This window comes from Nannospalax galili, unplaced genomic scaffold (assembly GCF_000622305.1).
Source record: "Nannospalax galili isolate Female #2095 unplaced genomic scaffold, S.galili_v1.0 scaffold199, whole genome shotgun sequence".
Taxonomy (NCBI): domain Eukaryota; kingdom Metazoa; phylum Chordata; class Mammalia; order Rodentia; family Spalacidae; genus Nannospalax; species Nannospalax galili.
In genome coordinates this window covers 113,634-140,960 of record NW_008343559.1, presented here as the reverse complement: position 1 = coordinate 140,960, position 27,327 = coordinate 113,634, and the positions used below count along the sequence as shown (strand labels likewise).

General features: G+C 48.8%; 1 protein-coding gene across 1 annotated transcript; it reads left to right on the top strand.

Moving 5' to 3' along the window:
* The first annotated feature begins 2,026 nt into the window (after positions 1-2,026).
* Positions 2,027-27,143, top strand: Il17ra (interleukin 17 receptor A). Its single transcript, XM_008839713.3, has 13 exons — positions 2,027-2,296; positions 15,041-15,065; positions 16,015-16,161; positions 16,799-16,911; positions 17,389-17,515; positions 19,412-19,459; positions 19,607-19,770; positions 20,819-20,902; positions 21,384-21,468; positions 22,102-22,113; positions 22,360-22,461; positions 24,569-24,610; positions 25,104-27,143. Exons 1-13 carry the CDS (start codon positions 2,159-2,161, stop codon positions 26,609-26,611), a joined length of 2,595 nt encoding a protein of 864 aa, XP_008837935.1. The 5' UTR covers positions 2,027-2,158; the 3' UTR covers positions 26,612-27,143.
* The last annotated feature ends 184 nt before the right edge of the window (positions 27,144-27,327 follow it).

The following is a 27,327-nucleotide window of genomic DNA, read 5'->3' as shown; positions in this document are numbered from 1 at the left end:
TAAATACTTTAATAGCTTTTGGGATGACTCGCAAGCCTCTCTCCAGGGTAAGTTGATCGCGCCTTCCACGCCTTGACTCCCCCAGCCTCATTCACCCTCCCGTCTCCCCCGCTTGTCTCTGCTCCTAGCCTGGGTCCTGTCTCATTCCTTATCTTGGCGCCACAGACACCTGGGGAACCACAACTGCTTCCTGATCCTGTGCATCCAGACCAACTCAGTTCCTTCTTGGGTCCCCAGGAGAGCTCTGGGCCTGGCCCTGCCCTCACCTCCCTCTGCTTCCCTGGGCTGCACAACCCACCAGCCTCACTTTCCTCTTGATTCTTTGCATTCAGACCAACGCAGTTCCTCAGTGCAGTCCCCAGGAGCCCTTGGGGTCTCTTGCTGTCCCCATCTCCCTTTGCATTTCTGGGTGGCACAGCCACCAGCTGCCCTAGACCAGCATCTTTCCTGAGCCAGGCTCCCAGGCCAGTCCAACCCCCAAATTCCTGAGGCCAAAATCGTTCCTGGAGGGATCCAGAACTTAGGAAAAAGCCTGAGAGCATCTGATGTTCATCTGACTCGGGCCTCTGTGGGAACTCCTGAGGATAAAAGCAATCTGGCCATTCCAATATAAAATCAAAAGAGAGAACTGGAAGCTTAGAGGAAACAGCTTTTCATGCCCCAAAAGTAAACCACAAACACACATAAAGTTTACAAAAAGAAGCAGACCTAAACTTGAAGGCTTGAGTCTCACACAAGAATCAGAAACTACAAAAGAAATTCACATGTCAAAATCAGAGATTTTGGTGCTGGGATTCAAACCGGGTCTTCTGCAAGAACAGGCAGAAGAAGTTCTTAACTGCTGAGCCATCTCTCCAGCCCCAGGAGTCAGGTTTTATTCCCAGCACCTACATGGCAGCGAAGCACCATCTGTAGCTCCAGCTCCAGGGGATCCAACGACCTCTTCTGACCTCCACAGGCTATGCATGACACGGGTGCACCTACCTACATGCAGGCAATACACTCATACACATAAGATAAAAATAATAAATAATTTTTTTTGTCTTTTTGAGACAGGGTCTCCCTATAGCCCCAGCTGACCTGGAACTCACTATGTAGACCAGGCCAGCCTTGAACTCATAGAGATGTGCCTGCCTCTGCCTCCCGAGTGCCACCACACCTGGCCCAATAAAATACTTTTATTAAAAAAGAAGCAAAAACAAAAAATATTTCCAGAGGGCTAGAGAGATGGCTGTGATCACATAAATCATAGCTGCAAAATGTGAAAAAAACTGCATGAAATTGCTTAGCTCTAAATCCTCAGTGAGTGACATCAACAGATCTCAATGTGTGGCTGCTAAGGGTTGGGAATGGATGATACAAAGCTAAATGGGAGAAACTACAAAATGTCATGTACTTGATAAACAAAATATGGTTTAACTATATATGCCTGCCATCAAAGACTGGGAAGATGCACAGAAAAATGAAAACAAACGAACAGTAGGACGATGAGGTGGGCTTCTTTCTTTTTAAACATTTTATTTATTTTTATTTTATATGTGTGATTGCTTTGCTTGCATGTATGTTGTGTAATATCCATGGAGGACAGAAGGGAGCGTCGGATCCTCTGGAACTGGAGTTATGGACGGTTGTTAGCCACCATGTGGGTGCTGAGTAAGGAACCGGGGTCCTCTGCAAGAACAACTAGTGCTCTTAAGTACTGAGCCACCTCTCCAGCCCCTGGGTCATTTCTTAGGAATGCTATAATGCATAAAAACCGGAGTGGAAAGAGGCTAAGAAAACAGGCTTCCTTGAGTCCCGAATTGGGGACTAGACTAAAATAACTGAATCGAGAAAGAAGTCTGGAGCGGGTGGAGTAAACCGTGTGATGAGGGTGAGTCAAGGCTCCAGAGCTAGATTGCAGCTGCTGGGGCTGGTTCGGGGCTCCTGGCAGCTTGAGCCTGGAGGCCGGCTCGCACCTGGGCCCCTGCGGGGGCGAGGCTAGGGAAGGCCCGCCCATGCCGGCGAAGGCCCTCCCCGCCCCCGAGCGGCCCGCCCTCTGGGAGCCGGAAGCCGGGTGAGCGAGGCCGATTGCCTAGTGTCGGCCGAAAGGAAAGCCCTGGGAGGACCCTCGCTGGCCCCGGGAGACTCCCCAGCCGTCCGCGACGGTGCGGGGGCCATGGGGAGTCCGCGCTGCCGGCCGCCGGTGGTCGGGGGCTCCGCGCTAGGACGGCTGCTCCTGGTCCTGAGCGCGCTGGCCTCGGGCCGCGCCTCCCCGGGGCTCCTGGACTTCCCGGCTCCGGTCTGCGCTCAGGAGGTGGGACCCTGAAGCACCGCGGGGGCGCGGCGGGGTGCTGGGAGGTGCGACTCGGGAATGCTGGATGGCGCGGACTCCGGGTGGTGGGGAGTTGGAGGGGGTACTGGGGGACGTAGACCCAGGTTGTTGGGCGCCACGGGGATGCTGGGGCGATGGAGGGGATGTTGGGGGCGCGAACTCGGGATGTTGGGGGTGCTGCGGGGATGCTGGGGCCATGAAGGGGTTTTGGGGGCGCGAACCCGGGGTGTTGGGGGTGCGGCGGGGATGCTGGAGCCTGGGTGGAGGAGGTGTTGGGGTGCGGCCCGAGGATGCTGGAGGGCGCGGACTCTGGGTTCTGGGGGGCGCTCACCCGGGATGTTGGGGACGCGATGTTGGGGGCGCCAAGGGAGTGCTAGGGAATGCTGAGGGGCGCGGCGGGTTGCTGGGGGCGGCGGCCAGAGGATGTCGGAGGGCGCGGACTCCAGGCAAGGTCGCGGAGGCAGGAAGTTCGCGCTGGTGACTCGGGGAGGCCCGAGCTTGAGCACGAGGGCCTGGAGTCCTGAAGATGACTCCTGAGTGGAGTTGTGTTGGACCTGGATGGAAGGAAACTGATGGCGTGGAGCCCTGTGGCTGGCAGCGGGAGGCAGGAGTGACAGTCCGGTTGCGGTGGTGGAATCCCGAGAGGGAGACCCCAGGAGGCTGGCAGTCAGCTGGGGAGGGAACGAGGAGAAGATCCTTAGTAGGATCGGGGACCAGTCTGGACTGAACTCTACACTGCGCCTTGCAAATCCCCCCCAGCTCTGCCTTACCCACACGCCGACCCGTTGCTCAGAAACTATCCCTCTAGCTGGAACCTACTGTCTCCAAAGGAGCCAGGCCCAGCACTCGAAGGCCGGATTTAGAGGACCGAAGAGTGGAAGGTGGGGTCCGTGACCGCCCCCAGCCCTGCCCCAGGGGTCCCGGCTGGTGGAGTAGCTCAGCGCTGGGGTTGGGAGGGCTACTTGGAAACAGGATGAGGCATGGTCACCTGCGGAAGACCGTGGGCGAAGCCCTGAGTCTGGGCAGTTACTCCCATCCCATCCTACATACCATACCACCGCAACTACTACTACTACTACTACTACTACTACTACTACTACTACTACTACTACTACTACTACTACTACTGCTGCTCTTACTCTAGCCCCAGAACCGAGTAAGCACGCTGTGGAATGTGCAAGGTGGGAGGTCTGCTGGTTTGTGACTGTCAAGGAGGACCAATTCCCCCCTCCCCCCGCCCCCCCACTGCCGTGTTCAGAAGTTGCCTTGCTGTTGAACCTGAACATTCTTCAGAAAATACTGGAGGCAGGGTCAATCAAGTATGATGGCCCTGGCCTTTAGTCTCAGCATTCTGGAGGCAAAGGCAGGCAGATCTCTTGAGTTTGAGGCCAGCCTGGTCAACATAGCTAGTTCTGAGCCAGCCAGGGGGTGCAAATACACTTTCCTCCTCTTTGCACCACTCTCTGGCTTTCCCAGTCCCCTCCTCTCTACATTAACTGCTGACCCCAGGATCTGTGCTTAGTAGCTGAGTCAGAGGATGTGAAACAAAAGTTCTCTTTTTCTAATTTTGTAAATTTACCAAAAGAGGGTGGAGGAAGGAGGGTGACTATTTGACAGGAAAAAAAAAAAAAAAAAACATTTTTAATGTGAGTGATGTTGGGAAATGTCCTACTGATTCCCATTACTGGGCAAAGCAGAATGACCTCTGCCTGTTAGGTTTTGCCTGTAGACAAGACAAAAGTAGTACAACATGGAAGGTTGGGGGGGGATGGTCTTGTTTGTTTTGGACTGGCCATTTATCAAAGGCTTTCCAAATACAAGGTGCTGGTCAAGGAATTGAACCTATAAAGAAATAATCCTGGGACTCCAGTGTCCCAGAATTAAATTGTCTTGGATGTGGGACTTGTCTCACAAGGAGGTCTGGAGCAAGTGTTCTTTGCATAGCTTGTAAGTGTACAGAATTCCAGGCAAAAGAAAAATTACTTCCAGCTGGGCAGGTTTTCATGCAAAAGACGTTTGGTAGTCCTGTTTCGGAGTGGGAGCTTCCAAAACAGGCTCACTAAAGCATTCCCTCTTAGAGGACTGGGCCAGGGTCCCTGTGTGAGGCAGGGTAAAGTGTGTGGCTGGAGGGTCCAGGTGTTGGTGGAACAAGAAAGGGAGTTAGTTGGGATGGGAGCTGGGCTGAAAGGGTTGTGAAGTCTGCAAACAGCTAACCTAGGCTCTAACCTATAGTTCCTGCACTACAGGGTTTTGACTTTAATTGGAGGGATGTTTGTGGCTGTGCTTGCCTCAGTCTCTCTTCTTTCTCCCTTCTACCTGCTCTTAGACATCTCAGCTCCGCAGACCAGCTTCTCTGTTAGCTTTAAAGACCTTTTTTTTTCTTTCTTTGTTTTGTTTTGGTTTTGGCTTTTTTGAGACAGGGTCTCCCTGTAGACCCAGCTGGCCTGGAACTCGTTCTGTAGACCAGGCTGGCCTTGAACTCATAGAGATCTACCTGCCTCTGCCTCCCAAGTGCTGGGATTAAAGGCATGCGCCACCATGCCTGACTTAAAGACCTTTTTAAAAGAAAGAAGTCAGAGTTAGAGGTATGGCTCCATGATAGAGCAGCTACCTACATGTTCAGGGCCCTGGGTTCCATCCCTAGCACTGCAAAAAGGAGAGAAAAAAACCCACACTATCTAAGATTCTCTCCCTCCCCCAGTGGGTTTTTAAAAAAAATTTTATGTGTAGAGTGTTTTGTCTGCACACATGTAAGTACACCCATGTAATGCAATATCCATGGAGGTCAGAAGAAGGCATCAGATCCCTCTGGATCTGTGGTTGCTAGGATTACGAACCTGGGTCAAGAGCAGTCAGTGCTCTTAACTGCTGAGACATCTCTCCAGCCCCTCCCCTAGTATTTTAATGGATAAAATATGACTTCTACTGTGAGAGGACTGGATGAGAAATTTCAAAGGCAGCCCCTGCCACTTTCTACAACATAAACGACTGCCGAAAACTGGTTGGCTTTAGCTCTCATGAGGCCCTCCTACGACAGTAAGGAGGCTTTGCATACCTGCTCTCTTCCTTGCTCCATGCGCAGGATATAGGGGCTTGGAAGATATGTGCTGCCTGAAAGACCAAAAGAATGGAGAAAGGGTGCTAGAGAGATGCTCAGCAGTTAAGAGCACTGGCAGAGGACCCAGGTTCGGTTCCTAGCACCCACATGGCAGCTAACAACTGACCCTAACTCCAATTCCAGGGTATCTGATGCCCTCTTCTGACCTCCAAGGGCATTGCATGACTCAGGTGCACTTACATGCAGACAATACACTCATACACATAAAAATAATAAAACATTTTTTTAAAAGAATGGAGAAAGGAGGAAGGAAGGTTCTGCTTGCAAAGGAGCAGTTAACTGAGGCCTTTGCACTTGTTCAGGCTGCCTGGATTGGTCCCTCAGAAACCTCAGAAACCTGCAGGACTCGGATCCCCCCACAGAAACCTACCCTGGAGTCACCTTAAGTAGTTGTAGTTCCCTGAATGCTCTTTTGGTTGGCTCTTCCCCTGCCCAGGCTTCTTGTAGAATTTTCTATAACTGCTATTCTTAAGGAAAGCCAATAAACGAGACAGCAACACCTCAGAGTTGGTTTAACAGACAGGATATGTGATAACATTGCTAGTTCTTTTTTCCTGAGCACTTGTGGTTTTGACTTGTGGTGGAATGACTGTTTGGCTTTGCCCTCCTGTCTTGTGGTGGCTGGATACTGTTGTCGGCCTTGCCACTCTTCCCCAAGGTAAAATGTGTTTTGTGCCTACTTTCCCAGTGGACGTGCTTCTGCAGGCAGGGCTGCACACCATGATAGAATCACAGGGAACAGGTCCCTAACATGTTGGTCAACTCCCACCCTGGCTGCCTCTCGCCCTTGTCAGGCTAATCTGTCATCAGAAGACATTGACATCCAGCAGACTGGAGGAGCTCAGTCAGAAGCCCTGGCCCCAGGCAATCCTCCTCTGCAGCCCTGTGTCTTCATCTATAAAAGGGGTGGTCCTTGCCTCACAGGTCTTGAGGAGACTTCTGCATGCCACATCTGACTATGTGCACTATGGGAATGTTTGCTGAATGCCCAGAGCTAAATAGTCTTTCACTTCCTTTTTTAAAAAATCATATTTATGCTGGGCGTGGTGGTGCACGCCTTTAATCCCAGCACTTGGGAGGCAGAGGCAGGCGGATCTCTGTGAGTTAGAGGCCAGCCTGGTCTACATAGTGAGTTCCAGGACAGCTGGGGCTACAAGGAGACCCTGTCTCAAAAAAGACAAAAAAAAACTTGTATTTATTTGGTTTATTTTATATGTATGAGTGCATTGTCTTCATGTATATAAGTGCACCTGTGTCATGCAGTGCTCATGGAGGTCAGAACAGGGTGTTGGATCCCATGGAACTGGAGTTAGGAATGATTGTTAGCCACCATGTGGGTACTGGAAACTGAACCCAGGTTCTCTTGCAAGAGCAGCCAGTGCTCTTAGCCACTGAGCCATTTCTCCAGCCCTCCTTTCTTTTGACCTTTCTGCTATGGGTAGAGAGGAGTGGCCTGCTTGTTAGAGATGCTCCCCTTTTACTGAGAGGCAGGGTGACAGTGCTAAGGGCATGGGATCTGCTGCAAAACTGCAGGATTTAATGTAGCTCTGTGGGACCTTGAGCCACCTAGCTAACCTCCCTGTGCAGCAGTACTTTTGTTGGTAAAGACAGGTTCATGGGAAGGAAGTTCAGAAGTGAATCACTTAACAGTGGCGATATGTTCTTAGAAATGTCTTCTTCAGTGACTTAATCATCTTGTAACCATCACAGAGTGCACATACACAGACCTAGATGGCACCTTCAATGCCTTCATGTAGCCAAGGTAAACAGACGTGTAAGGCTGCTGCCAGTGCCACACCACACAGTTTACAGTGAACTTTTTAAAGCATAAGAGTGTAGTCAAGCCGGGTGTGGTGGCACACACCTTTAGCCCCAACACTCAGGAGGCAGAGGCAGGTGGGTGTCTGTGAGTTCAAGGCCAGCCTCGTCTACATAGTGAGTTCTAGGACAGCTGGGGCTACAGGGAGACCCTGTCTCAAAAAGAGAAAAAAAAAAGAGTGTAGTCAAAACCGATAAAGTCAGCCTGGCGCGGTAGCGCACGCCTTTAATTCCAGCACTTGGGAGGCAGAGGCAAGCAATCTCTGTGTACTTGAGGCCAGCTGGCGCTACAGGGAGACCCTGTCTCAGAAAAAAGGAAAGTAAAAAGGCACACTTTTAATCCTAGCACTCAGGAGGCAGAGGCAGACTGATCTCTCTGAGTTTGAGGCCAGTCTGGTTGGTCTACACAGTGAATTCTAGGCAAGCCAGGGCTACATAGTGAGAATGTCTCAAAAAAACCTTTTTTTAAGGATCTGAATGTGAAAAATACCTACCACAGGCTCATGTGTTTGAATAGTTTATACCCAGTGGGAGGTGCTGTTTAGAGAGTTTGTGAAAACTCTTGAACATGCGGCTTAGCTGGCTGACTGGGACTGTAGGGGCGACGCTTACGGTTATAGCCAACTCCAGTTCTGAGCTTCAGGATTTGCTTGCTGGTGCTCCAAGATGTGAGCAAGCCACTGCTTGCTGCTTGCTCTTGTTTTTAGCCATCTACAGCCATGTCTTCTTCACCATGGTGAACTACTATCCCCTCACACCATGCTGTCCTTCCTCTCTTAAATTGCTTTGGCCACAGTAGTGAGAAAAGCAATGAATACATAAACTACACGAAGCATTATGTAGTCATTTATTATCATTGTCAGGTATTATGTAGTATACATAATTGTATGTTCAGTTGTTTTGTGTGACATGTGAGAGCACGCTTGTTGCCCTGCTGTTACAGTGGCTATGACACTGTTAAGCAGTAGGAATTTTTGACTCCATCTTTTGTTTGTGTGTGTGTGGTATGCACGCATGTATGTATGTGTTCATATGTGTGGGAGAGCATGTGCACATGTATGCAAAGTCCTGAAGTTGAGCCAGTTGTCTTTCTCAATCACTCTCCATTTTATTTACTGAGGCAGGGTCTCTTACTGAACCCAGAACTCACTGATTCCTGCTGGTCTAGTTAGCCAGCTTTCCCTAGGTATCCCCTTTTCTGCATCCTAGAGTGCTGGGATTGCTAGTGTCCACCATGCCTTCCCGAAGCTTCTACATAGGTTCTGGGGTCCAAACTCCAGTCCTTGTACTTGCACAGCGAGCTTGTTATCCACTGAACCGCCTCCCCAGCCTCAGCTCCATTATTGCATCTGTGGTCCTTGTTAGCCATGTCATTATGAGGCTCATAACTGTATTTACCACATAGGATTATTGTCAGGATTAACTTACACAAAGCATATAGCAAAAGGGAGTGCAATAACTATTAGCTGTAATCGCATTTTCTTCATCGTCATGAAGATTCTCTGATTTCTGCGAGATGGCTAACATAAAGCCCTTCATAAGCAGGTAGCTGATAAATAATACTTTGGTCCTGCAATTTTCGGGGGGTGGGTGGTTGGTTTGTTGTTGATGGTTTGGGGGTGTGTGTGTGTGTGTGTGTGTGTGTGTGTGTGTGTGTGTGGTGGGAATTGAACCCAGGGCTTTATGTATGTTAAACATTTATTCTACTACTGAGCAAAACTCTGAGTCCCAAGAATAGGTAGTTTGAAGGGATTAGGGAGGCAGCTGGGGAGAAAATTACTGTACAGAACAAGATCATCCAAAGATGATCCCAAATGCATGATTATGTTATTAAAAATATTACAGGGGCTGGCAAAATGGTTCAGTGGGTAAAGGCACTTACCACCAAACCCGAAGAATTGTTTGATCCCAGAGACCCACATGGTGGAAGGAGAACACTGACGACTCCCGAAAGTTAGTTGTCCTCTGATCTCCACATGCATGACACACACACACACACACACACACACACACACACACACACACACAAATAGTAATAATAATAATAATAATAATAATAATAATAATAAATGAATTAAAATGAAATAAAATACAGGAACATGGCTCAGCGGGTAAAGTGCTTGCCACACAAGCATGAGGACCTGAGTTCAGATCCCCAGCACCCTTGTAAAAAGCTGGATATGGCAGCTGTGCCTCTAACCCCAGCACCTCAGAGCAGAAACAAGTGGATCCCAGGGGCTCATTGGTCAGCTTAGAACAGCAAGTTCCAAATTCAGTGAGAGACCCTGTCTCAAAAATATAAGGTAGAGAAGTGATTGAGGAGGACATCCCAGCCATCAGCCTCTGGCCTTCACATGAACTTGCACACATGTGAGTGCACACACAAAAGTTACATTAGTGTAAATTTACTATAATGGAATTAAATTCTAAGAAAAAATAAACGTCCACTATTTCTTTCCCTAAATGTTTTTATTTGCTTTTCCCATTTTCTAATCATTTTGTTTAGATTGATATTATAAACTTCTGTTCTTAAATTTAAATTTATTTTTTATCAAGCAGTTCATGGGATCCTCTTTGTAAAATGGTTCTAAGATAGGGGGTGCGGCTAGAGAAATGGCAAATGGCCCAGCCATTGAAAGCTCAGGGGAGCTTTGTTGGTGGTGGTGGTGAGTTATTTTGTTTTTCTGTTTGTCTTGTTTGTTTGATATAGGATCTCACTATGAAGCCTGACAGGTCTGGGACTAACTATTTAGGGTAGGCAGGGCTTGAATTCATACATAATCCTTCTGCCTCTGCCTCTGCCTCTGCCTCTGCCTCCAGAGAGCTGGGATTTCCGACATGTGCCACCATACCCAGCTTCGATGGAGTTTTAAAATTTTATTTTTATTTTATGTGTGAGTGTTTTCCCTGCATGTATATACATGGCACCACATGCATGCAACGCCCATGGAGACCAGAAGAAGGTGTAGGATCCTCTGAAACTAGAGACGCAGACAGTTGTTAGCTACCATGTGGGTGCTGGGAACCAAACCTAGGTCCTCTGTAAGAGCAGCCAGTGCTGTTAACCCCTGAGCATCTCCAGCCCCTCCAGTGGAGCTTTTTTATCTGACGCTATGTGTCCTTCAATTCCAGAATATCTTTTCTTTTTCATCCAATTTCTTCCTTTTTATTTCCTCTGCAATCTAGTTAATAATATCTTGTATTTCCTGAATCAGTTCTCTAATACTCATATTCTTTTCTATTTTTGTTTGTTCTACTGTTAGAGAAATATTTTTGATTTTATAGCCCAACACTTTTAGTGATTTTTCTCTTCTTTTTGGCAATGATGTAATAGAACCTCATGTAAACGGTCACTGAACTGCACTCCAGCCCCTAAATTTTTTTTTTCAGGTTCATTTTCATTCTCTGCTCAGTTTTCCCAATAAACTGTCCTTATCTTATAGATAGAATGTCCTCTCTAGTTTGGTTGGTTGGTTGGTTTGGTGTGGCGCTATTAACATTTTTTGCTTGTTTTAATTTTATTCTGTTTCCAGAATAAAATTTCTGTGTCTTATTTCCTTCGGGAGCATTCTTTATATCTTTCTTCTTTCTTTCCTTTCTTCCCCTTCTTCCCCCCTTCCCTTTTTGAGATAGGGTCTCCCTATAGCCCCAGCCAGCCTGGGACTCCCTAACTCCCTGTGTTGATGAGGCTGGCCTCGATATCACAGGGATCCAACTAATCTCTGCCTCCCAAGTGCTGGGATTAAAGGCGTGTGCCACCACATCTGGCTTTTAATTTTTCCTTTTTTAAAAAAAATGTTATTTTATTATTTTTCATTTTATTTTATGTGTATGCATGTATTGCCTGCATGTAGGTAAGTGCACCTGTGTCGTGCAGTGCCCCCAGAGGACAGAAGAGGCTGTCAGATCCCCTGGAACTGGAGTTATGGACAGTTGTTAGCTGCCATATGGGTGCTGGGATTCGATCCTGGGTCTTCTGCAAGAAAGCCACATGGCTCTTCTTAACCACTGAGCCAACTCTCCAGCCCCTATTTTTTAACTTTTAATTAACTAATTTTATGTGTATGACTGTTTTACATAAGTACACCCACAATACCCACAGAGTAATACCCACAGAGACCAAAAGAGGATGTTGGATCCCCTGGAAATGGAGTTAGAGTCAATTGTTAGCCACCATATGGGTGCTGAAAACCAAATCCAGGTCCTCTATAAGAGCAGCCAGTGCTCTTAATCACTGAGTCATCCTTTTAGCCCCTCATCTTTTCTAAGATTTTTTTAAATTACATTTATTTATTTGTGTGTGTGTGTGTGTGTGTGTGTGTGTGTGTGTGTACCTGAGAGCACACACACACTATGGTACACACACACAGAAATCTTCCTCTTATGTCCCATCTCACCATCTCCCCTGCTTCATTCCCATCCCCCAAGAATCAGCTTGTTAGCGTCTGATCCAGATCTGTTGGCATGCCTTTCCATTTTCATGTAATCATACTCAAACATGTAGAAGTGTTTTAAAGGCCCTTCTCATCACTCAGTTTCATATCAAATGAATACAACTCTGTCATACACCTTTGTCAGGGCTGAAGAAATGGCTCAGCAGTTAAGAGTACCCGCTGCTCTTGCAGAGGACCTGAATTCGGTTCCCAGAACCCACGTGGCAACTAACGACTGTCTGTAACTCCAGTTCCAGGAGATCTGATGCCCTCTTGTGACCTCCTTGGGCACTGCCCTTACATACATGCAGACAAAACACACACATTAATAAAATAAAATGGAAGATAGAGCTGGAGCGAAGGCTCAGTGGTTAAGAGCACTGGCTGTTCTTCCAGAGGACCCAGATTTAATTCCCAGCACCTACATGGCTGCTAACAACCATTCATAACTCCAGTGCCAGGGGATCTGACACCCTCTTCTGTCCTCTGTGGGCTTTACATACATGCAGGCAAAACACTCATACACATAAAATAAAAAATAATAGATTAAATTTAAGGAGCAGTCTGTTCCTCCATTTCCATCTTGGTGGATACTTAGACCTAAACCAGATCTCACTTTGTTCAGCCATACCCTGTTGGTGAGCATTCAGTAACACAGAGAAGAAATGGAAGCTTCTCTTTTTTTTAAGCTAACATAAGTTTAATTTTAAAATTTGATAAATCTACAAAAAGAGAAAGCTTAGTCCAGTCTCACAAATAGAGATAGAAGCAATTCTGAATAGCATGTTAGCAATTTTAGTCTAATAGCAGATTGCCAAAAGAGTAACTAGCATTCCTGGTAGATTTATTCTAAAGAATACAAAGTTGATCCATTATCAGCAAATCAGTAACATAATTCATTACATCAAAAATAAAAGAAACCAGGCCTGGAGAGATGGCTCAGTGGTTAAGAGCACTGACTGCTCTTGCAGAAGACTCGGGTTTGATTCCAGCACCCATATGGCAGCTAACAGCCATCCATAACTCCATTTATAGGGAATCCAGTGCCTTCTTCTGACCTCCTCAGGCATTGCACGACACAGGCGCACTTACACACATGCAGGCAATACACTCCTACACATAGAAATAATAAATAAAATATTTTAAAAAATAAATCCTGCCCAGACGTGGTAGCACACGCCTTTAATCCCAGCACTCGGGAGGCAGAGGCAGGTGGATCTCTGTGAGTTCAAGGCCAGGAAAAGCTGGGGCTACAGGGAGACCCTGTCTCAAAAAGACAAAAAAAAATCCTACAAATGTTAATAAATGCTGGCTATATATTCAATAAAGTTCAGGGCTGTTGTTAATAAAAGTTAAAGGCATAACAGTAATAGAAGGAAAAATAATCCAACTATTAACAGTAGTACGTGATGATCAGGCTATATCCTTCAATTGTAGTGTGAAAGGAGGGTCTTCACCTGTGCTCCAGGCAGCCAGCTGTTTTCAAACCCCTCCTACTTCCTCTCCTTGTCATGATAGACATCACCTTGATTTGGTTTTTGAGTCACTGCTGGTGGGTAATAGGAAGTTACCCTAAATCAGCTTGAGGATGTTACAAGAGCTCCCCATCTCATGGTAAGAGAGCCCATTCTGGTCCTCCATATCCCAGTTCATGGGAGTTCCAGACAGAAGAGAGGAGAGGGGTTGTCAGAGTTGATCTCACCATTCAGGAGGGAGTTCCAGACAGAAGAGAGGAGAGGGGTTGTCAGAGTTGATCTCACCATTCAGGAGATGATATTTGTCACAGAGTGAGCAGGGGCAGCTAGATGGGACTTGTTACAAACCTGCAAGGAACATTTGGCAGACAGTGGTGTGAGCCCTGGGACAGAGAATTGATCACAAAGAACTGGGCAGGGTACAGGAAATCTGAACCCCAAGAGCTTATCCTGTGTCCCAAACGGGTGGGACACAGATGAAATGGCAGGATCCTGGCATGTCAGCAGGAGTGGCCCTTGGCCCGCTTTGTAAATGAACCCTGGGGCATCATGTACCCTCCGTCCTGCACTCTGCTCCCTCTGGAGAGGCAGGTGCCAACCATTACCCTTCCTACACATACAGTGCATCACTGTGCCCTTTACCTCGGGCTTCCTGTCTGCTTCAAATCTGACTCTGGCCCACAGGATGGGTTGGGCCTGTCTGGGTAGTTCAAAGACCTAGGAGTGGCAGAGCCTGAGTTCCAGAGCTTCCCCTAGCTGCCCTGCCAATGCTCACTGTAGAAGTCACCCCTAGAGCACCAGGACACACTTAACCACATCCCAGCTTTAGAGGACAGCCATCACCTGTGCCAGGCACTGGACAACTGCAGGGAGGTGGCTCACTGAGCACTGCAGCCAGCTGGGTTCCACACAGTGATTCTCTCAGGGTTCCACGAGCTGCCTGTTGAGTAGGCCACACCACTGTGGTATTTTACTAAATTGATGTTGAGTGTGAGACGCCTGATTGGAAATGTTTGTGATGCAGAAATGGGAATCGAAGGGTTCTCTGCACACACACAGCACCTTCAGCACCTGCCACATCCACACCCTGCCCCAGGTCTTCATTCCTATGAGTAGAGTTTAATTCTCAACAACACTGTGAAGTTGGTGTTAGGAGTATTCTGATTTTTATACTGAGGAAATAAAGGCTTTGGGGAAGGTGGCTCAACCCTGGGGATGTGAGGGTGCTGTATGTGTGAGTCACCCAGAACAGTTAGGCATATTTTTTTTCTGAAGAGTTTGTAGGAACCAGGTGTGGTGGCACATGCCTTTAATTCCCACACTCAGGAGGCAGAGGCAGGTGGAGCTCTGTGAGTTCAAGGCCAACCTGGTCTACATAGTAAATTCCAGGCTAGTTGGGGCTACAGGGAGACCCTGTCACAAAATGACCAAAAAACAAAGAAGGTTGGAACTTAGTAAATTTTCATGACAGATCTGCAACAGGAATTGTAATTTTGCCCCTCACCTCTTCCCTACCTCTTGTGAAAATTGGAAGCTGTAGAATTGAAGAATTTAAGGGCCTTTTTACCAACAACCCTCTCAGTGTTTGTTCCGTTTGTTCAAATTGTAAACATCCCAGCTCATAACAGTTACTCAAGAAACCTCAGGTTCTGTGTACTGTCTGTCCAATACACCCCTTCTCCTTGATGGAGCAGAGTGGAGAATTGGAGAAGATGCCCCCCACCAAGAACAGAGAGAGCAGCTCCCAAAGTGAACCCGAGGGTTGTATAACTGTCCTCACAGAAGCCCTTCTCCAGGTGGGCAGGGCTTCTCAAGGCAAACGGGGCTGCTGTAAACTGAGCTTCTTTCTCAGCTTTAATTACCATCTTCTTTCTTCCTACAGGGCCTGAGGTGCAGAGTCAACTACAGTAAGTCCCCTTCTTTTGTTCTCTTGTTGCTCTGTGAATGAAGTGATAGCCTCTCACTGAATTCCGTAGGAGCACCACCCCTTTCTGCTCAGGCTCGGGGGTTGTCACCATCAGCGGCGCCATCTTGGATATAGGCCTAGTGTTTCTTATTGGAAAACCTCCTTTCGTTAATGCCAGTTGGGCAATACCCAGCTGCTGGTCTGGATTTTGAATATGGTCTGGGGTGGCACTTAATGTACCTGACTACACCTGACCCATTCACTGCACTGAGAATCATCCATGGTGTTGGATTGGCTTTGGGCTTTTTTTTTTTTACTGTGAGAAGTGTTTTCCTGTGCTGGGTATAGAACCCAGGACCTCAAACACAGTAGACAAACACTTTGCCACCAAGCTACAATCCCCAGTAAAACCCTGATTGGTTTTAAGGAAGAGGCATATATACTTCAAGTGTCTGTGCTAATTAGGAGCCATGGAAAATAAAAGTAAAGCAGCTCTTAACTACTGCCCCACCCTCCTGTGCAAATGCTTACTTCAAAACCTCTCTGTCTCCCTAAGTGTGTGTGTAGGGGGGGTTGTGGTGGTACACGCTTTTAATCCTAGTACTTGGGAGGCAGAGGCAGGTAGATCTCTGTGTGATCAAGGCCAGCCTGGTCTATATAGTGAGTTCCAGGCCAGCTGGGCTATAGGGCGGCCTTGTCTCAAAACAAAACAAAACACTTTTTCCCAAAATATTCTTTAGACCCTGAGTTTTGGGGGCATCTCAAGACCAGCATTAGAAAAGAATGGGCTGGGCGGAGAATGTGCTAAGGTCATAGCTGGAACGATAACCTGTTCTTCCTGACAAGGACGTAGACCTTGAACTATGCTGAAATTAGCAGCAGTGCTCAGAACCCTCTTAGGGGACCTGGGGGCATGGCTTCAAGTCCTTGATGACTGCTTTCCCTGCCAGGTACCTGCCTGGATGACAGCTGGATCCACCCTCGAAACCTGACCCCTTCTTCCCCTAAATACATCCAGACCCAGCTGGACTTTGCCTTTACCCAGCATGGAGACCTTGTCCCTGTGGTGCACATCGAGTGGACACTGCAGACTGATGGTGAGTGGGCATATAGCCAGGACCTGGGGGCTGAGGAGACCACCGACTGCTGACTCCATTTGGTGCTGAAAAGATCCATCATTCTATGCAGTGAAAACTACAGGATGTTAAATGAGTCCAAATATTTACTAGAAAAAAAATGTAGCAATTTGCCAGCTGCTTTTTCTCTTAACTTAGGGGCCAACACTTTTTAAAACACATCCCAGACCTCTTTACGAGTTTGATTACAGAATTGCTTAAGCAGAGCCAGCCCCAGGTCTGTGAAAGGGGAGGGGCAGGTGTTTCTGCAGGTCCCTAGGCTGCATGCTGGATGCTGGATGCTGGCTGCAGCAGCCCCAGGGAGAATGAGGAGGTTGGACACTGTGTCCTGTGGCCAGGTCCCCAGCCACATCGTTGCAAGGTCATTGCTGCTTCCTAGTAAAGAATGTCACTTGTCCTTGTCCAGCTGGGAGGCAACTGTCTAAAAGGCAGTAAGTCAGCTAAGGCCCAAGAGTTAGCTGTAAAGAACAGGAAGTGGGGAGTTAGGTAAAGGCACATTTTCTTTAGGGGTGAACTGGCAGCTTATGGGGAAGTGCCACACCCAGGGGTTTGTGTAGTTGGTCTGTATCTGTGTGCCCCTCTCCTCTCTGACCTGCAGCCAGCATCCTGTACCTCGAGGGCGTGGAGCTGTCTATCCTGCAGCTGAACACCAATGAGCGTTTGTGTGTGGAGTTTGAGTTTCTGTCCAAACTGACACACCACCATAAGCGGGTAAGAAGGCAGCTTGAGTGGGTTTTGTTCCTCTGTGACACCAGTACAGGCTTCTTGTTCCCCACCTTGCTCCTTTGAGTTGGGTTGGGGTTTCTTACCCACTTCCCCTTGTCTATGCTGGGATTTTGTCTGGTTTGAGCTTGCTTGGGCCTTGTGCATGCTGTCACCATTGCTGTGAGTTTATATGAGTAACTGATCAGATGTCTGGAAAACTGTCTTTGTGGTCATCTACCACCTCTGGCTCGTACCATCTTTTCACCTCCTCTTATGAGGGTTTTTTAAATAAGCAGAAAAGACCAGAGGAAAGAAAGGACAAAGATACTCTGCCCCCCACCACTTTGGATTCTGTGGTTGTTTTATACATTTTTTTTTCCTGATTTGTAGTGGGAAGTGGGTGGGGTCACAGACTTTGGATACAAGTGTGTGACGAGGACTGTATAACTAACTCATCCAGTCTCCTTCTTACCCCCTCTTCAGTGGCGGTTCTCCTTCAGCCACTTTGTGGTAGATCCTGGCCAGGAGTATGAGGTGACCGTTCACAACCTGCCCAAGCCCATCCCTGATGGGGACCCAAACCACCAGTCCAAGAACTTCATTGTGCCTGGTAAGAGCGCCCTCCCAAGCCTTCCTTCCATACTTGCCTCTAGGAGAAGAAAACAGCAAGTGGCTCAGACGGCAAGCTCCCTGCTCTGCACAGAGGCTACCAGTGCCAGCTTTGGAACCCACAGAACAGATATCAGGGCCTGGGAGCTCCCCAGCTGAGGCTGTAGCCTCCGTGCCCTGAAGGCAAAGTCGCCCTCTTTGAAACAACATTAAATATGGCCAGAGATCCTAGGACTGTGATGGGAACTGGAGCCCCTCCCTCTGTCCAGGGGAGTAGTTTCCAGCCTAGAAAATGTCAGGAAGACAAGCACCCCCTGGAAGGTGCACTTGGTCCAGACCCTGCCTCCCTGTCTTTACTTCCCCCACATCTCACCTGCATTTGTCCAGCCCTCACCTTGCATATCCCACTCTCTGGTCCCACCATTCACACTGCCTATGGTTGCCAGCTTATCTTCAGTTGGAAGCATCTCTGTGTGCCTCTATCTTTGCCCTCCCTAGGACCTTGGCCATGGCTGACATTTCTCATGGCCTCTAGTAGGTGGTCAGGAAATGCTTGTTAGCTTCTGTTTGTTGGTGACATGCACTAGGCAAGCACTATATCACTTAGCCACACCCCAGCCCAGGAAATGCTTGTTAAGGATGGCAGTGAACCTCCTCACCCTGAAACACAAGCTTGAAAGAGTACACACATCTTCTTACTGCTTTCCTTTCTGCGTGTAACCCATCACTCTGACATGACACTGCTTGCTGTAGGTTTGCTTTTATTGGTCTCTTCCATGGAATTCATTTGCAGAGAGCAGTTTACATTGTATGTGCAGTGCCCAGGACAGCACAAGGTATACTGGGGCTCAGCAAGAATTTGCTGAGTGACTGAATCTCCCTCCCCTCCTGTTCCAGTTTGGTTGCTATTGCTGTGATAAAACACTGACCAAAAGCAAATTGAGGAAGAAAGGGCTTTATATTCCAATGACAGTCCATCACTGAGGGAAGCCTAGGCAGGAAATTAAGCAGGACAGGAACCTGGAGGTAGGAGCTAAAGCACAGACCATAAAGGAGGCTGCTTACGGGTTCTCTTGTCTAAGTCTGTGCTCAGCCTGCTTTCTTATACAACCCAGGACCATCTACCCAGGGGTGGTACCACCCACAATGGGCTGGGCCCTCTCACATCACTCAACAATCAAGAAAATGCCTCATAGACATGCCCACAGGCCAATCCAATAGAGGCAATTAACCAACTGAGGGGCCCCCTCTTTCCAGGTTTGTTAAGTTGACAACTAAAGCTATCTAGCACCCAAGTTCCCTGTGGCTGAGAACTTGTTAGAAACACTGATTCTTGGGTACAGGGTGTGTATTACTAGCTCAGTGGCAGGGTGCCTGTCTGGGTTTGATCCTCAGTTCTACTAGAAAAAATTAAAAAGAAAATAAGAAATGCTGACTCTGACCCCCACAAGAGCTCCTGAGAACAAACCTAGTCATGAGGGTGTGCCACAAAGTCACAGAGGCCACTGTGGAGAGTGAAGGTGATGAGAATGTGTGACGTCAGAGAGCTGCTGTGGAGGACAGAAGTACTTCCCAGAGTGGAGAAGGCAGAGGCCACACTGAATGCTGTGGGTAGGGAGAGAACTGGAATAAACTGGGACTTACTACTGCTGGGCTCAGAGAGCTCAGGAGGCAAATGCTTGAGTCTGGAGGGTTCCCTAAGAGAGGAGAGTATGACTGCCAACCGGGTTGCTCTGATCTGCTGGCATCTCTGACCAGTGGCAGCAGTCGAGGCACCGTGAAGGGGTGATTTGAACAGGCTACCCCAGAGACACAGAGTGTTACTCCTGTTGTCAAATGTCTGTAAGAACAAACCTAAAGACAGACTTACTGATTTCTGTTTTATCGGGGCTGGCAGACTGCGAGAACAGCAGGATGAAGTGGACCACACCATGTGTGAATTCAGGTAACTGGCTGGCCTGGGGAGCTAGCTGTACTTGGGCATGTTAACCTGCACATAGTAAAGTAAAATTGGGTGTGTGCACAGTTGCATGCCTGTACATAGAACACACATGCTTCTCCTCACTCTCATCCCACACTGGGCTCTTGGCAGGTAGCCTGTGGGATCCCAACATCACTGTGGAGACCCTGGACAGCCAGCACCTCCAAGTGAGCTTCACCCTGTGGAATGAATCCATCCCCTACCAGATCCTGCTCAACAGTTTTCCAGACATGAAGAACCAAAGCTGCTTTGATGCCATACAGCAAATACCTGCGGTAACTGTACTTCTTTACCCCTCAGACATAGATGAAAATATGGCCTCAAGCTTCCTCCCTACTGGTCCTAGCTAATCCTGGCTCTCAGAGCCCAACACTGCAGTCAGGAACAATTGGATGCTGCTCTTCCCTTCTGTCCTACTGAGACCTGTGAGCTCCAAAATCCCTTTATCCTGCTCTTCTATAACTGACTCATCAGTTAGTGGAACAGGGGTGATCTGGCCCAGCCCACCACCCAGTCTGTCCATGTTCTTCACAGCCCCATACACCTGCCTGTTCTCTTTTTGTTTTTGTTTGTTTATGAGACAGGATCTCACTATGTAGCTCTGGCTGGCCTGGAACTTGCTATGTAGACCAGGCTGGCCTTGAACTCACAGAGACTATCTGCCTCCTGAGTACTGGGATTAAAGGTATGCACCACCATGCCCAGCACCTGTTCTCTTTTTGTTTGACTGTGGTTATTTCACTTCCTCCCAAAAATGATTTGAAGATTTAAAAAAAAGAAAAAAAAAAAAGAAACATAGAGAGATTAAAACAAAAAGGAAGCGGGCGTGGTGGTGCACGCCTGTAGTCCTAGCAGTTCCTGTAGTCCTTGCACTTCCTGTAGTTCTAGCACTTCAGAGGCAGAGGTAGGCAGATCTCTGTGAGTTCAAGGCTAGCCTGGTCTACATAGTGAGCTCCAGGCCAGGTGGGGATAGATGGAAACCCTGTTTCAAAAAGACCCCCCAAAAAAGGGGGGGAAATAAATGAGACCATGTCAGAGCATGCAGGTCTGTACACCTGCTGCATATGAGTAGATTTGTCCCCCAGGCTCTGAGGCTGAAGCCAAGTGGGAAATGCCACTTACTAAATACGCTTATGAGTTGACATCAAACAATCACCCTACAGAAAGACCTGGCTTTCTGGAACAGATGTCAGAAAAGCATTTCTCCCTCTGGCATTCCTAAGGTGGACACTGGTCCACTAAGGGTCACATCCTCAGCAGTTCTCTGGTGGCTGTACAACAGCAAGTTCTTACCCAGCTGAGCTTTCCCCTCTCTCTCTCCAGCCCAGACAAGAGGAGTTCCACCAGCGAGCCAATATCACACTCAATCTCAGCAACTATAACTGGTGCTGCCACCACCAAGTGCAGGTGAGTGTTGCACACTGGTGAGAGCATGCACAAGTGGGCCTTCCTTCCATTCAGAGGGAGGAGGTGAGCGAAGAGGACAGCTCAGGAACCTATGTTTTCTCTGAGCACCTAACGCCAGTGCTGGCTAGGATACTCTGGCTGGCAGGATACCGTCTTTGCCTTTCTCCTGCTCTTCCAGTCTCATAGAGGCTTTTTGACCTTTTCTTATGGATGGGAGACCTGGTCTAATAGCCACACTTAGGAGAATGGGAAGGTTGAGATGAGGTCTTGACTGCATTGCCCAGACTGGCCTTGAGGAGGCACCTCAGCTTCCTGAGTAGTTGGGATATAGGTACATACCACCACATGCTGCTCAGCCACATGAAGACGCTGACCTGGACAACCAGGGTCTGTTACATATTATCTCTGTTGGTTCAAAGACATGAGTGGGGCATCTTCCAGCCTCTTGAAATCCCTCTTCTCCACTCCTTTGCTCTCCCAGATTCAGCCCTTCTTCAGCAGCTGCCTGAATGACTGCTTGAGACACGCTGTGACCCTGCCCTGCCCAGAAATCCCACAGACCCCAGGTATGGGGTAACAGTTGTCCTAGGTCTATGTGGGGTCAGGGTGGATGACGGTGTCCTCTGGAGCTCAGTCCTGACCATGAGGGAGGGGGAGATTTAGGGGTGCTGGTACCTGAGGCCGAGGGCAGAGTTGCGCTCTCCTGGGTTGCCTTTCACTAATCTGCACGTGTTGTAGAGGACTTGACCTTTCTTAGCCTCATCTTCCTTAGCTGGAAAAAGATACTCTCCTAGAGTTAGAATTGTGTACCATGGATTGTTGGAGATGCTTTAATATGCCAAGTTCACATGAGGAAACTGAGGTACAGATATTAAATAATTTGCCCAAGTTCACACACAAAAGACCTAGCAGAACCCTGGGTTCCTACTTAAGCTTGTGGGACTTGGTAGCCATATTACCCCTGGCTCACAGAGGCTACTGCCAGGCCCTGATCAAACAGCAGCACAGTGGTACTGTGGTAGAAAGAGCCCTGGCCCCCAATGGAAGGAGCAGTATCTCTCAGTGCTGTGACAAAAGGGACTTTGTGTAGAAGGACCACCAAGTGTAGCTGTGTCTAAGTGCAGAGTTGTGAGCATCTGTGATGGGCTAGTGACTACTAATTAAGAGTAACACCCTGTTTCCTTTTGTTCTTATTACAGTTTCCTTTGCAGGTAAGTCCTTCCTACCTGCAGTCAGAGACATTCCCCAGGGGCTACATGAGGTCCCTTGACTGAGCCTTGAGCCAAGCCAGGCAGATAAGCCACACCCAAGGCTAGCCAAGAGACAAGATCATCAGTGTGGCCTGGTGATGGCCAGAGAGGGCAGAGCCTGTGTTGGGGTGGTTGGGCTGGGGTGGTCGGGATGGGGTGGTCGGGATGGAACCCCTGCCCAGACTCACAGTTTTCTGCTTGCCACAGAATATATTCCCCTGTGGGTGTATGGCTTCATCACAGTCATTGCCATCCTGCTGGTGGGCTCTGTCATCCTGCTGGTCATCTGCATGGCCTGGAGGCTTTCTGGTAAGGGGTGGACTGGGGTTTCCCTTGGTCTTCACTCTTCCCCCGTGTCCTCCCTTCTTCCTGCCTCAGTCTCACACCTAGACTTCTGTCAGCCTGTGCTCAAAGGGTACCCTTCAGTCTACCCTTCAGGGCCAAATAATGAGAGACATAGCCTTTCTTCCACCACCTGATGAGTTCAGCTGCCAGGAACCTAGAACCAGGCTTCAGGCTGAGCTGGGCTCAAAGACCAGCTCCACCTCAGACTGCCTTAGGCTTCTCTTTGACAAAATGACAATTCTGACAATACCCGTATCATGAGGCTATGGTAAGGATGAAGGGAAATCACACATTCTTTGCACAGAACTTGGCACATGGTATTTGCTCAATAACTGTTCACCACAGTTGTATTTATTGTTACTAAAGCTGGTGTTACTAAAATCAAGTTTCCTCTTATCAGCCATGATCAGGTAGGTGGAGCAGCCTGAGCAACCTCATCCTGAAGTCCCCAGACTTGCGCCTTGGAGAATTCCGAGGGACAGCAGGATATGACAGAAAAGACAGGCTCTGGACCCTGAACTCACAGGGATAGACCTCAATCTTCCTTATGAGCTTTGCACTCACTGGAGAATTACTTAACAACCTCAGAATCCGTTTCCTTTTCTGTAAAATGGGATGATGATGCCTCCGAGAGCTATAGTAACTGTGGGTTCCTTCCCTGTGTATTGCTCTACTGGCTGAATTTTGGTTGGGAAGAATGTGGGTTGACAGGTTAAGACATTCAGCTGTTCCTGCCCTTCTGTGACACAGGCTACTTCTTCAGTCCTCTGGGCAGCTGTTTACACACTTGCCAGGGCTCATCAGGATTAGGACTCATCATTAATTGTGGTATCCGCTGGATTGTGGAGTAGGTCACATGACATTTCACTAGTTCTTTATAAATCATAAGGCTTGCTGTCAGCTTTTTGTTTTGCTTGTTATTGCACTCTGTGTGTGTCTCTGTACCTATGTGTATGTCTGTGTGTCTTATATATGTGTGGTGTATCTGTGTGTCTCTGTGTGTGTTATCTGTGTCTGTCTGTGTGGGTGTGGGTGTGCACATGTGCGTCTGTGCCTGTGTGTATCTGTCTCTGTATCTGTGAGTGTGCCTGTGTGTATCTGTGTGTGTGTGTGTGTGTGTGTGTATGTGTGTGTCTATATATCTGTATGTGTGTGCCTGTGCCTGTGTGTGTTTAGGACCCAGGGCCTCACCCATGATAAGCCCCCACTCTAACACTGAGCCACACGTTTTGAATGTTTCCTAAAGCGCCCTCCATTATAGGGGGAGAAAAGGAGAGCCTGTGCTGGTTATTTTGACAGTTCTAGGAAAAGGCTCAAAGAGTGAGGATTGAAATTCAGATTCTCAGCCTCTTATTTAGCTTTGGGGTAGAACACTTGCCTAATATGCATACAAGGTTGGGTTCCTTCCCCAGCCTCAAAAGTGAATAGCCTCTTCCCTGGTCACATGCTGATACTGCTCCTGACCAGTGCTCCTGTTAACTCCTCTACCACAGTTTTTCATCACATGTCCAAGGGGAACAGTTACCTAAGAGTGTGGTTCCCCTTTGTCACCTCAAAAATACCAGGAGGAAATGTTGCAAGTGGCCCAGGGTGGGGTGTGGGGGCTGCTTCTGACAGGCAGTGTGGTAAGATGTCCCTCAAGTGGAGTCTGCTCACAGAGGCCAGGGAAACAGAGCCATGGAGAGGGAGGGGCCAGGGAGCTTGGTGAGTGCCACAAAATAATCATCAGGACCAAAACTGAGTATGTGGGAAATGCTGAACCCTTCACACATGGTCTCTAAAATGCACCTCCACAGACTCATTCCTCAGAGGGAAGAACCGAGTTTCAGAAGTATTGGGAACCCCCTGGTCACACAGCTTACTGTAGAGGCAAAAGCAGGACTCAGGCCTACACAAGTACATGATCTGGTATCCCTCTGCAGAGGCCCACATATGTCTAGTGGTCACTAGCTGGGAGCTGCCCCCTCATTGTTTACCTTTGTCACCCAGCAGCACTTCCATCAGACACCTATGAGCCTGACCCTATTTCTTTTTCAAAAGAGCCTCTCCAACCAGTTCTTTTCCTTTGCAGGATCTCATCATGAGAAATACAGTGATGACCCCAAGCACAGTGGTTAGTATCACTTGCTCTGTGAGGTGGTCTGTGTTTGTGGTTCAAGCCTGGTGGTGGATTCTCGGGATAGATAACTAGGTTGTGTCTTTGGCCTTACTCCTGAGTCCTAGTCAGATCTTACCTTTAAAAGGACCCACATCTCGACACCTCCTACAGAGGGCTTTCAAAGTGTCCCAAACAGCAAGCCCTGAAACAGCTTTTTTAATTGCTCAAGGGAAGGTGAATGTAAAGTGTAGAACAGAGACCAGATAGGATTGTGAGAGGGAAGTGGGGAGGAGGTTGGTTCTGTCTCACACAAGGCCCTTCACCAATTTCTCACAATGGACACATGAGGCTTACCACAGCATCTGGCTTACCCAGAAGGCTGATGGTTTTCACGGGCTAGGAAGCCAAGCCCAGCCTTTGGTCCAGGCCCCTCACAGGCTAGCTGGCAGAGGCTGCTGTGGCAGGTACAAGGATCAGCTTGTGACCTTACCTCCCTTGTCTCTCACAGACATCGTGCCTGTAGCCAACCTAAACCCCCCACCCCTGAAGCCCAGGAAAGTCTGGATCATCTACTCAGCCGACCACCCCCTCTATGTGGATGTGGTCCTAAAGTTTGCCCAGTTTTTGATCACTGCCTGTGGCACTGAAGTAGCCCTGGACCTCCTAGAAGAACAGGTCATCTCAGAGGTGGGAGTTATGACCTGGGTGGGCCGCCAGAAGCAGGAGATGGTAGAGAGCAACTCCAAAATCATCATCCTGTGCTCCCGGGGTACCCAAGCCAAGTGGAAGGCCATCTTGGGTTGGGCCGAGCCTGCCGTCCAGCTACGGTGTGACCACTGGAAGCCTGCTGGGGACCTGTTCACAGCAGCCATGAACATGATCCTCCCAGACTTCAAGAGGCCAGCCTGCTTTGGCACCTACATTGTCTGCTACTTCAGTGGCATCAGCAGCGAGAGCGACATCCCTGACCTCTTCAATATCACCTCCAGGTACCCACTCATGGACAAATTTGAAGAGGTTTACTTCCGGATCCAGGACTTGGAGATGTTTGAGCCTGGTCGGATGCACCATGTCAGGGAGCTCACTGGGGAAAATTATCTGCAGAGCCCTAGCGGCTGGCAACTGAAGGAGGCTGTGGCCAGGTTCCGAGAGTGGCAGACCCAGTGCCCCGATTGGTTTGAGCATGAGAACCTCTGCTTAGCAGACGACCAGGACCTCCCGTCCCTGGACGAAGTGTTTGAAGAGTCACTGCTGCCACCAGGGAGCGGAATCGTCAGACAGCAGCCCATGATGCGGGAGCCCTCCTCAGAGGACTGCCTGGTGGTAGATGTCTGTGTCAGTGAAGAAGAGAGGGGAATGGCAAAGCTGGACCCGCAGCTACAGTCCCAGGGGGATCTGGGGACCCAGACCCTCCGGACTATGGTGCTCCCAGCAGAGCAGGTCCCTGCAGCCCACATTGTAGCACCTGTCCCTCTTGCAGATGGCAGTGGAGCTGCCAGCCAGCTGGCTGTGGCAGAGGACAGTGAGGCCTGCCCACTGCTGGGGGCCCAGCGGAACAGCATCCTTTTCCTCCCCACAGACTCAGATGACTCACCTCTCTGCAGCACCCCAGTGATGTCACCTGACCACCTGCCCGGTGATGCAAGGGAGCAGCTGGAAAGCTTGATGCTGTCAGTGCTGCGGCAGAGTCTAAGTGGCCAGCCCCAGGTGAGCTGGGAGAGGCCCGTGGTGGTCCTCAAAGACCCCTGCACACCCTGTGAGGAGGAACAGCGGCAGTCAGTACAGTCAGATCAGGGCTACATCTCCAGGAGCTCACCCCAGCCCCCTGACGGGCTCACAGACATGGAGGAGGAAGAGCTAGATCTGGGCCAGTCTGCGGAGCCTCTCTCTCCTGAGGACCTACAGGACCTGAGGAGCCTCCAGCAGCAGCTTTTCTTCTGGGAGATCCAGAAGAACCCTGGCTGGGACAGTTTGGGAGCACGGAGGCCAGCCACAGAGGAGCAGGCTCCCTCTTAGGGGCTCCTAATCCTGGTCCTTGAAAGAGGACGTTGGGGGTGGGGTGGCAGGGCTGCCTTTAAAATGTGGACATCTAAGCTGGGCACAGTGGTGTGTACCTATAGTCCTGGCACTCAGGTTGGGGTGTGGGGGCTGAGGCAGGATGATCTTCTAAACCCAGAATTTCAGAACCAGTTGGGACAACATAGCGAGAGCTCAGAAAAATAAATATTTTAGGCTGGGCCTGATGGTACACACCTTCAATCCTAGCACATAGGAAGCAGAGGCAAATGGATCACTGTGAGTTCAAGGGCAGCCTGGTCTACATAGTTCTAGGCCAGCTGTGGTTATAAGGAGACCTTGTCTCAAACAGAAACCAAACAACAAAAAGCCATAGACTTCTTCATTCTGATCCCTAGACATCCCCATTCTTTTTACACAAGCATCTGTTCATCATGTAATTCAGAAGAAGCCACACTGCCTGTTCTCAGGAGCTAACAGCCAAGTGGTTCATTCATTCAACATTTATTCCATACCTACTCTACATCAGACATGTGGGATGAAAAAGTAAACACAGCCCTGGCCACTAAGGAGCTTAACATTCAGCAAGGATGAAACAGCATAGGATGATGAATAGAGGCCTGCTCCTGGCTGGGCTGCGAAAACACCCCAGAGCCTCCAGAGTAGGTGAGATCTGGGCAGAAGGGAAGCTGGTTTCCTGGGAAGGGAAAAGCCTG

Bases quoted from the DNA above. Each gene is read 5' to 3' on its own strand.
- Il17ra (XM_008839713.3), top strand. From the start codon at position 2,159: ATGGGGAGTCCGCGCTGCCGGCCGCCGGTGGTCGGGGGCTCCGCGCTA. The intron at 16,912-17,388 runs GTAAGAAGGCAG...CCCCCTCTTCAG, and splicing joins TGACACACCACCATAAGCGG to TGGCGGTTCTCCTTCAGCCA. The intron at 20,903-21,383 runs GTGAGTGTTGCA...TTGCTCTCCCAG, and splicing joins GCTGCCACCACCAAGTGCAG to ATTCAGCCCTTCTTCAGCAG.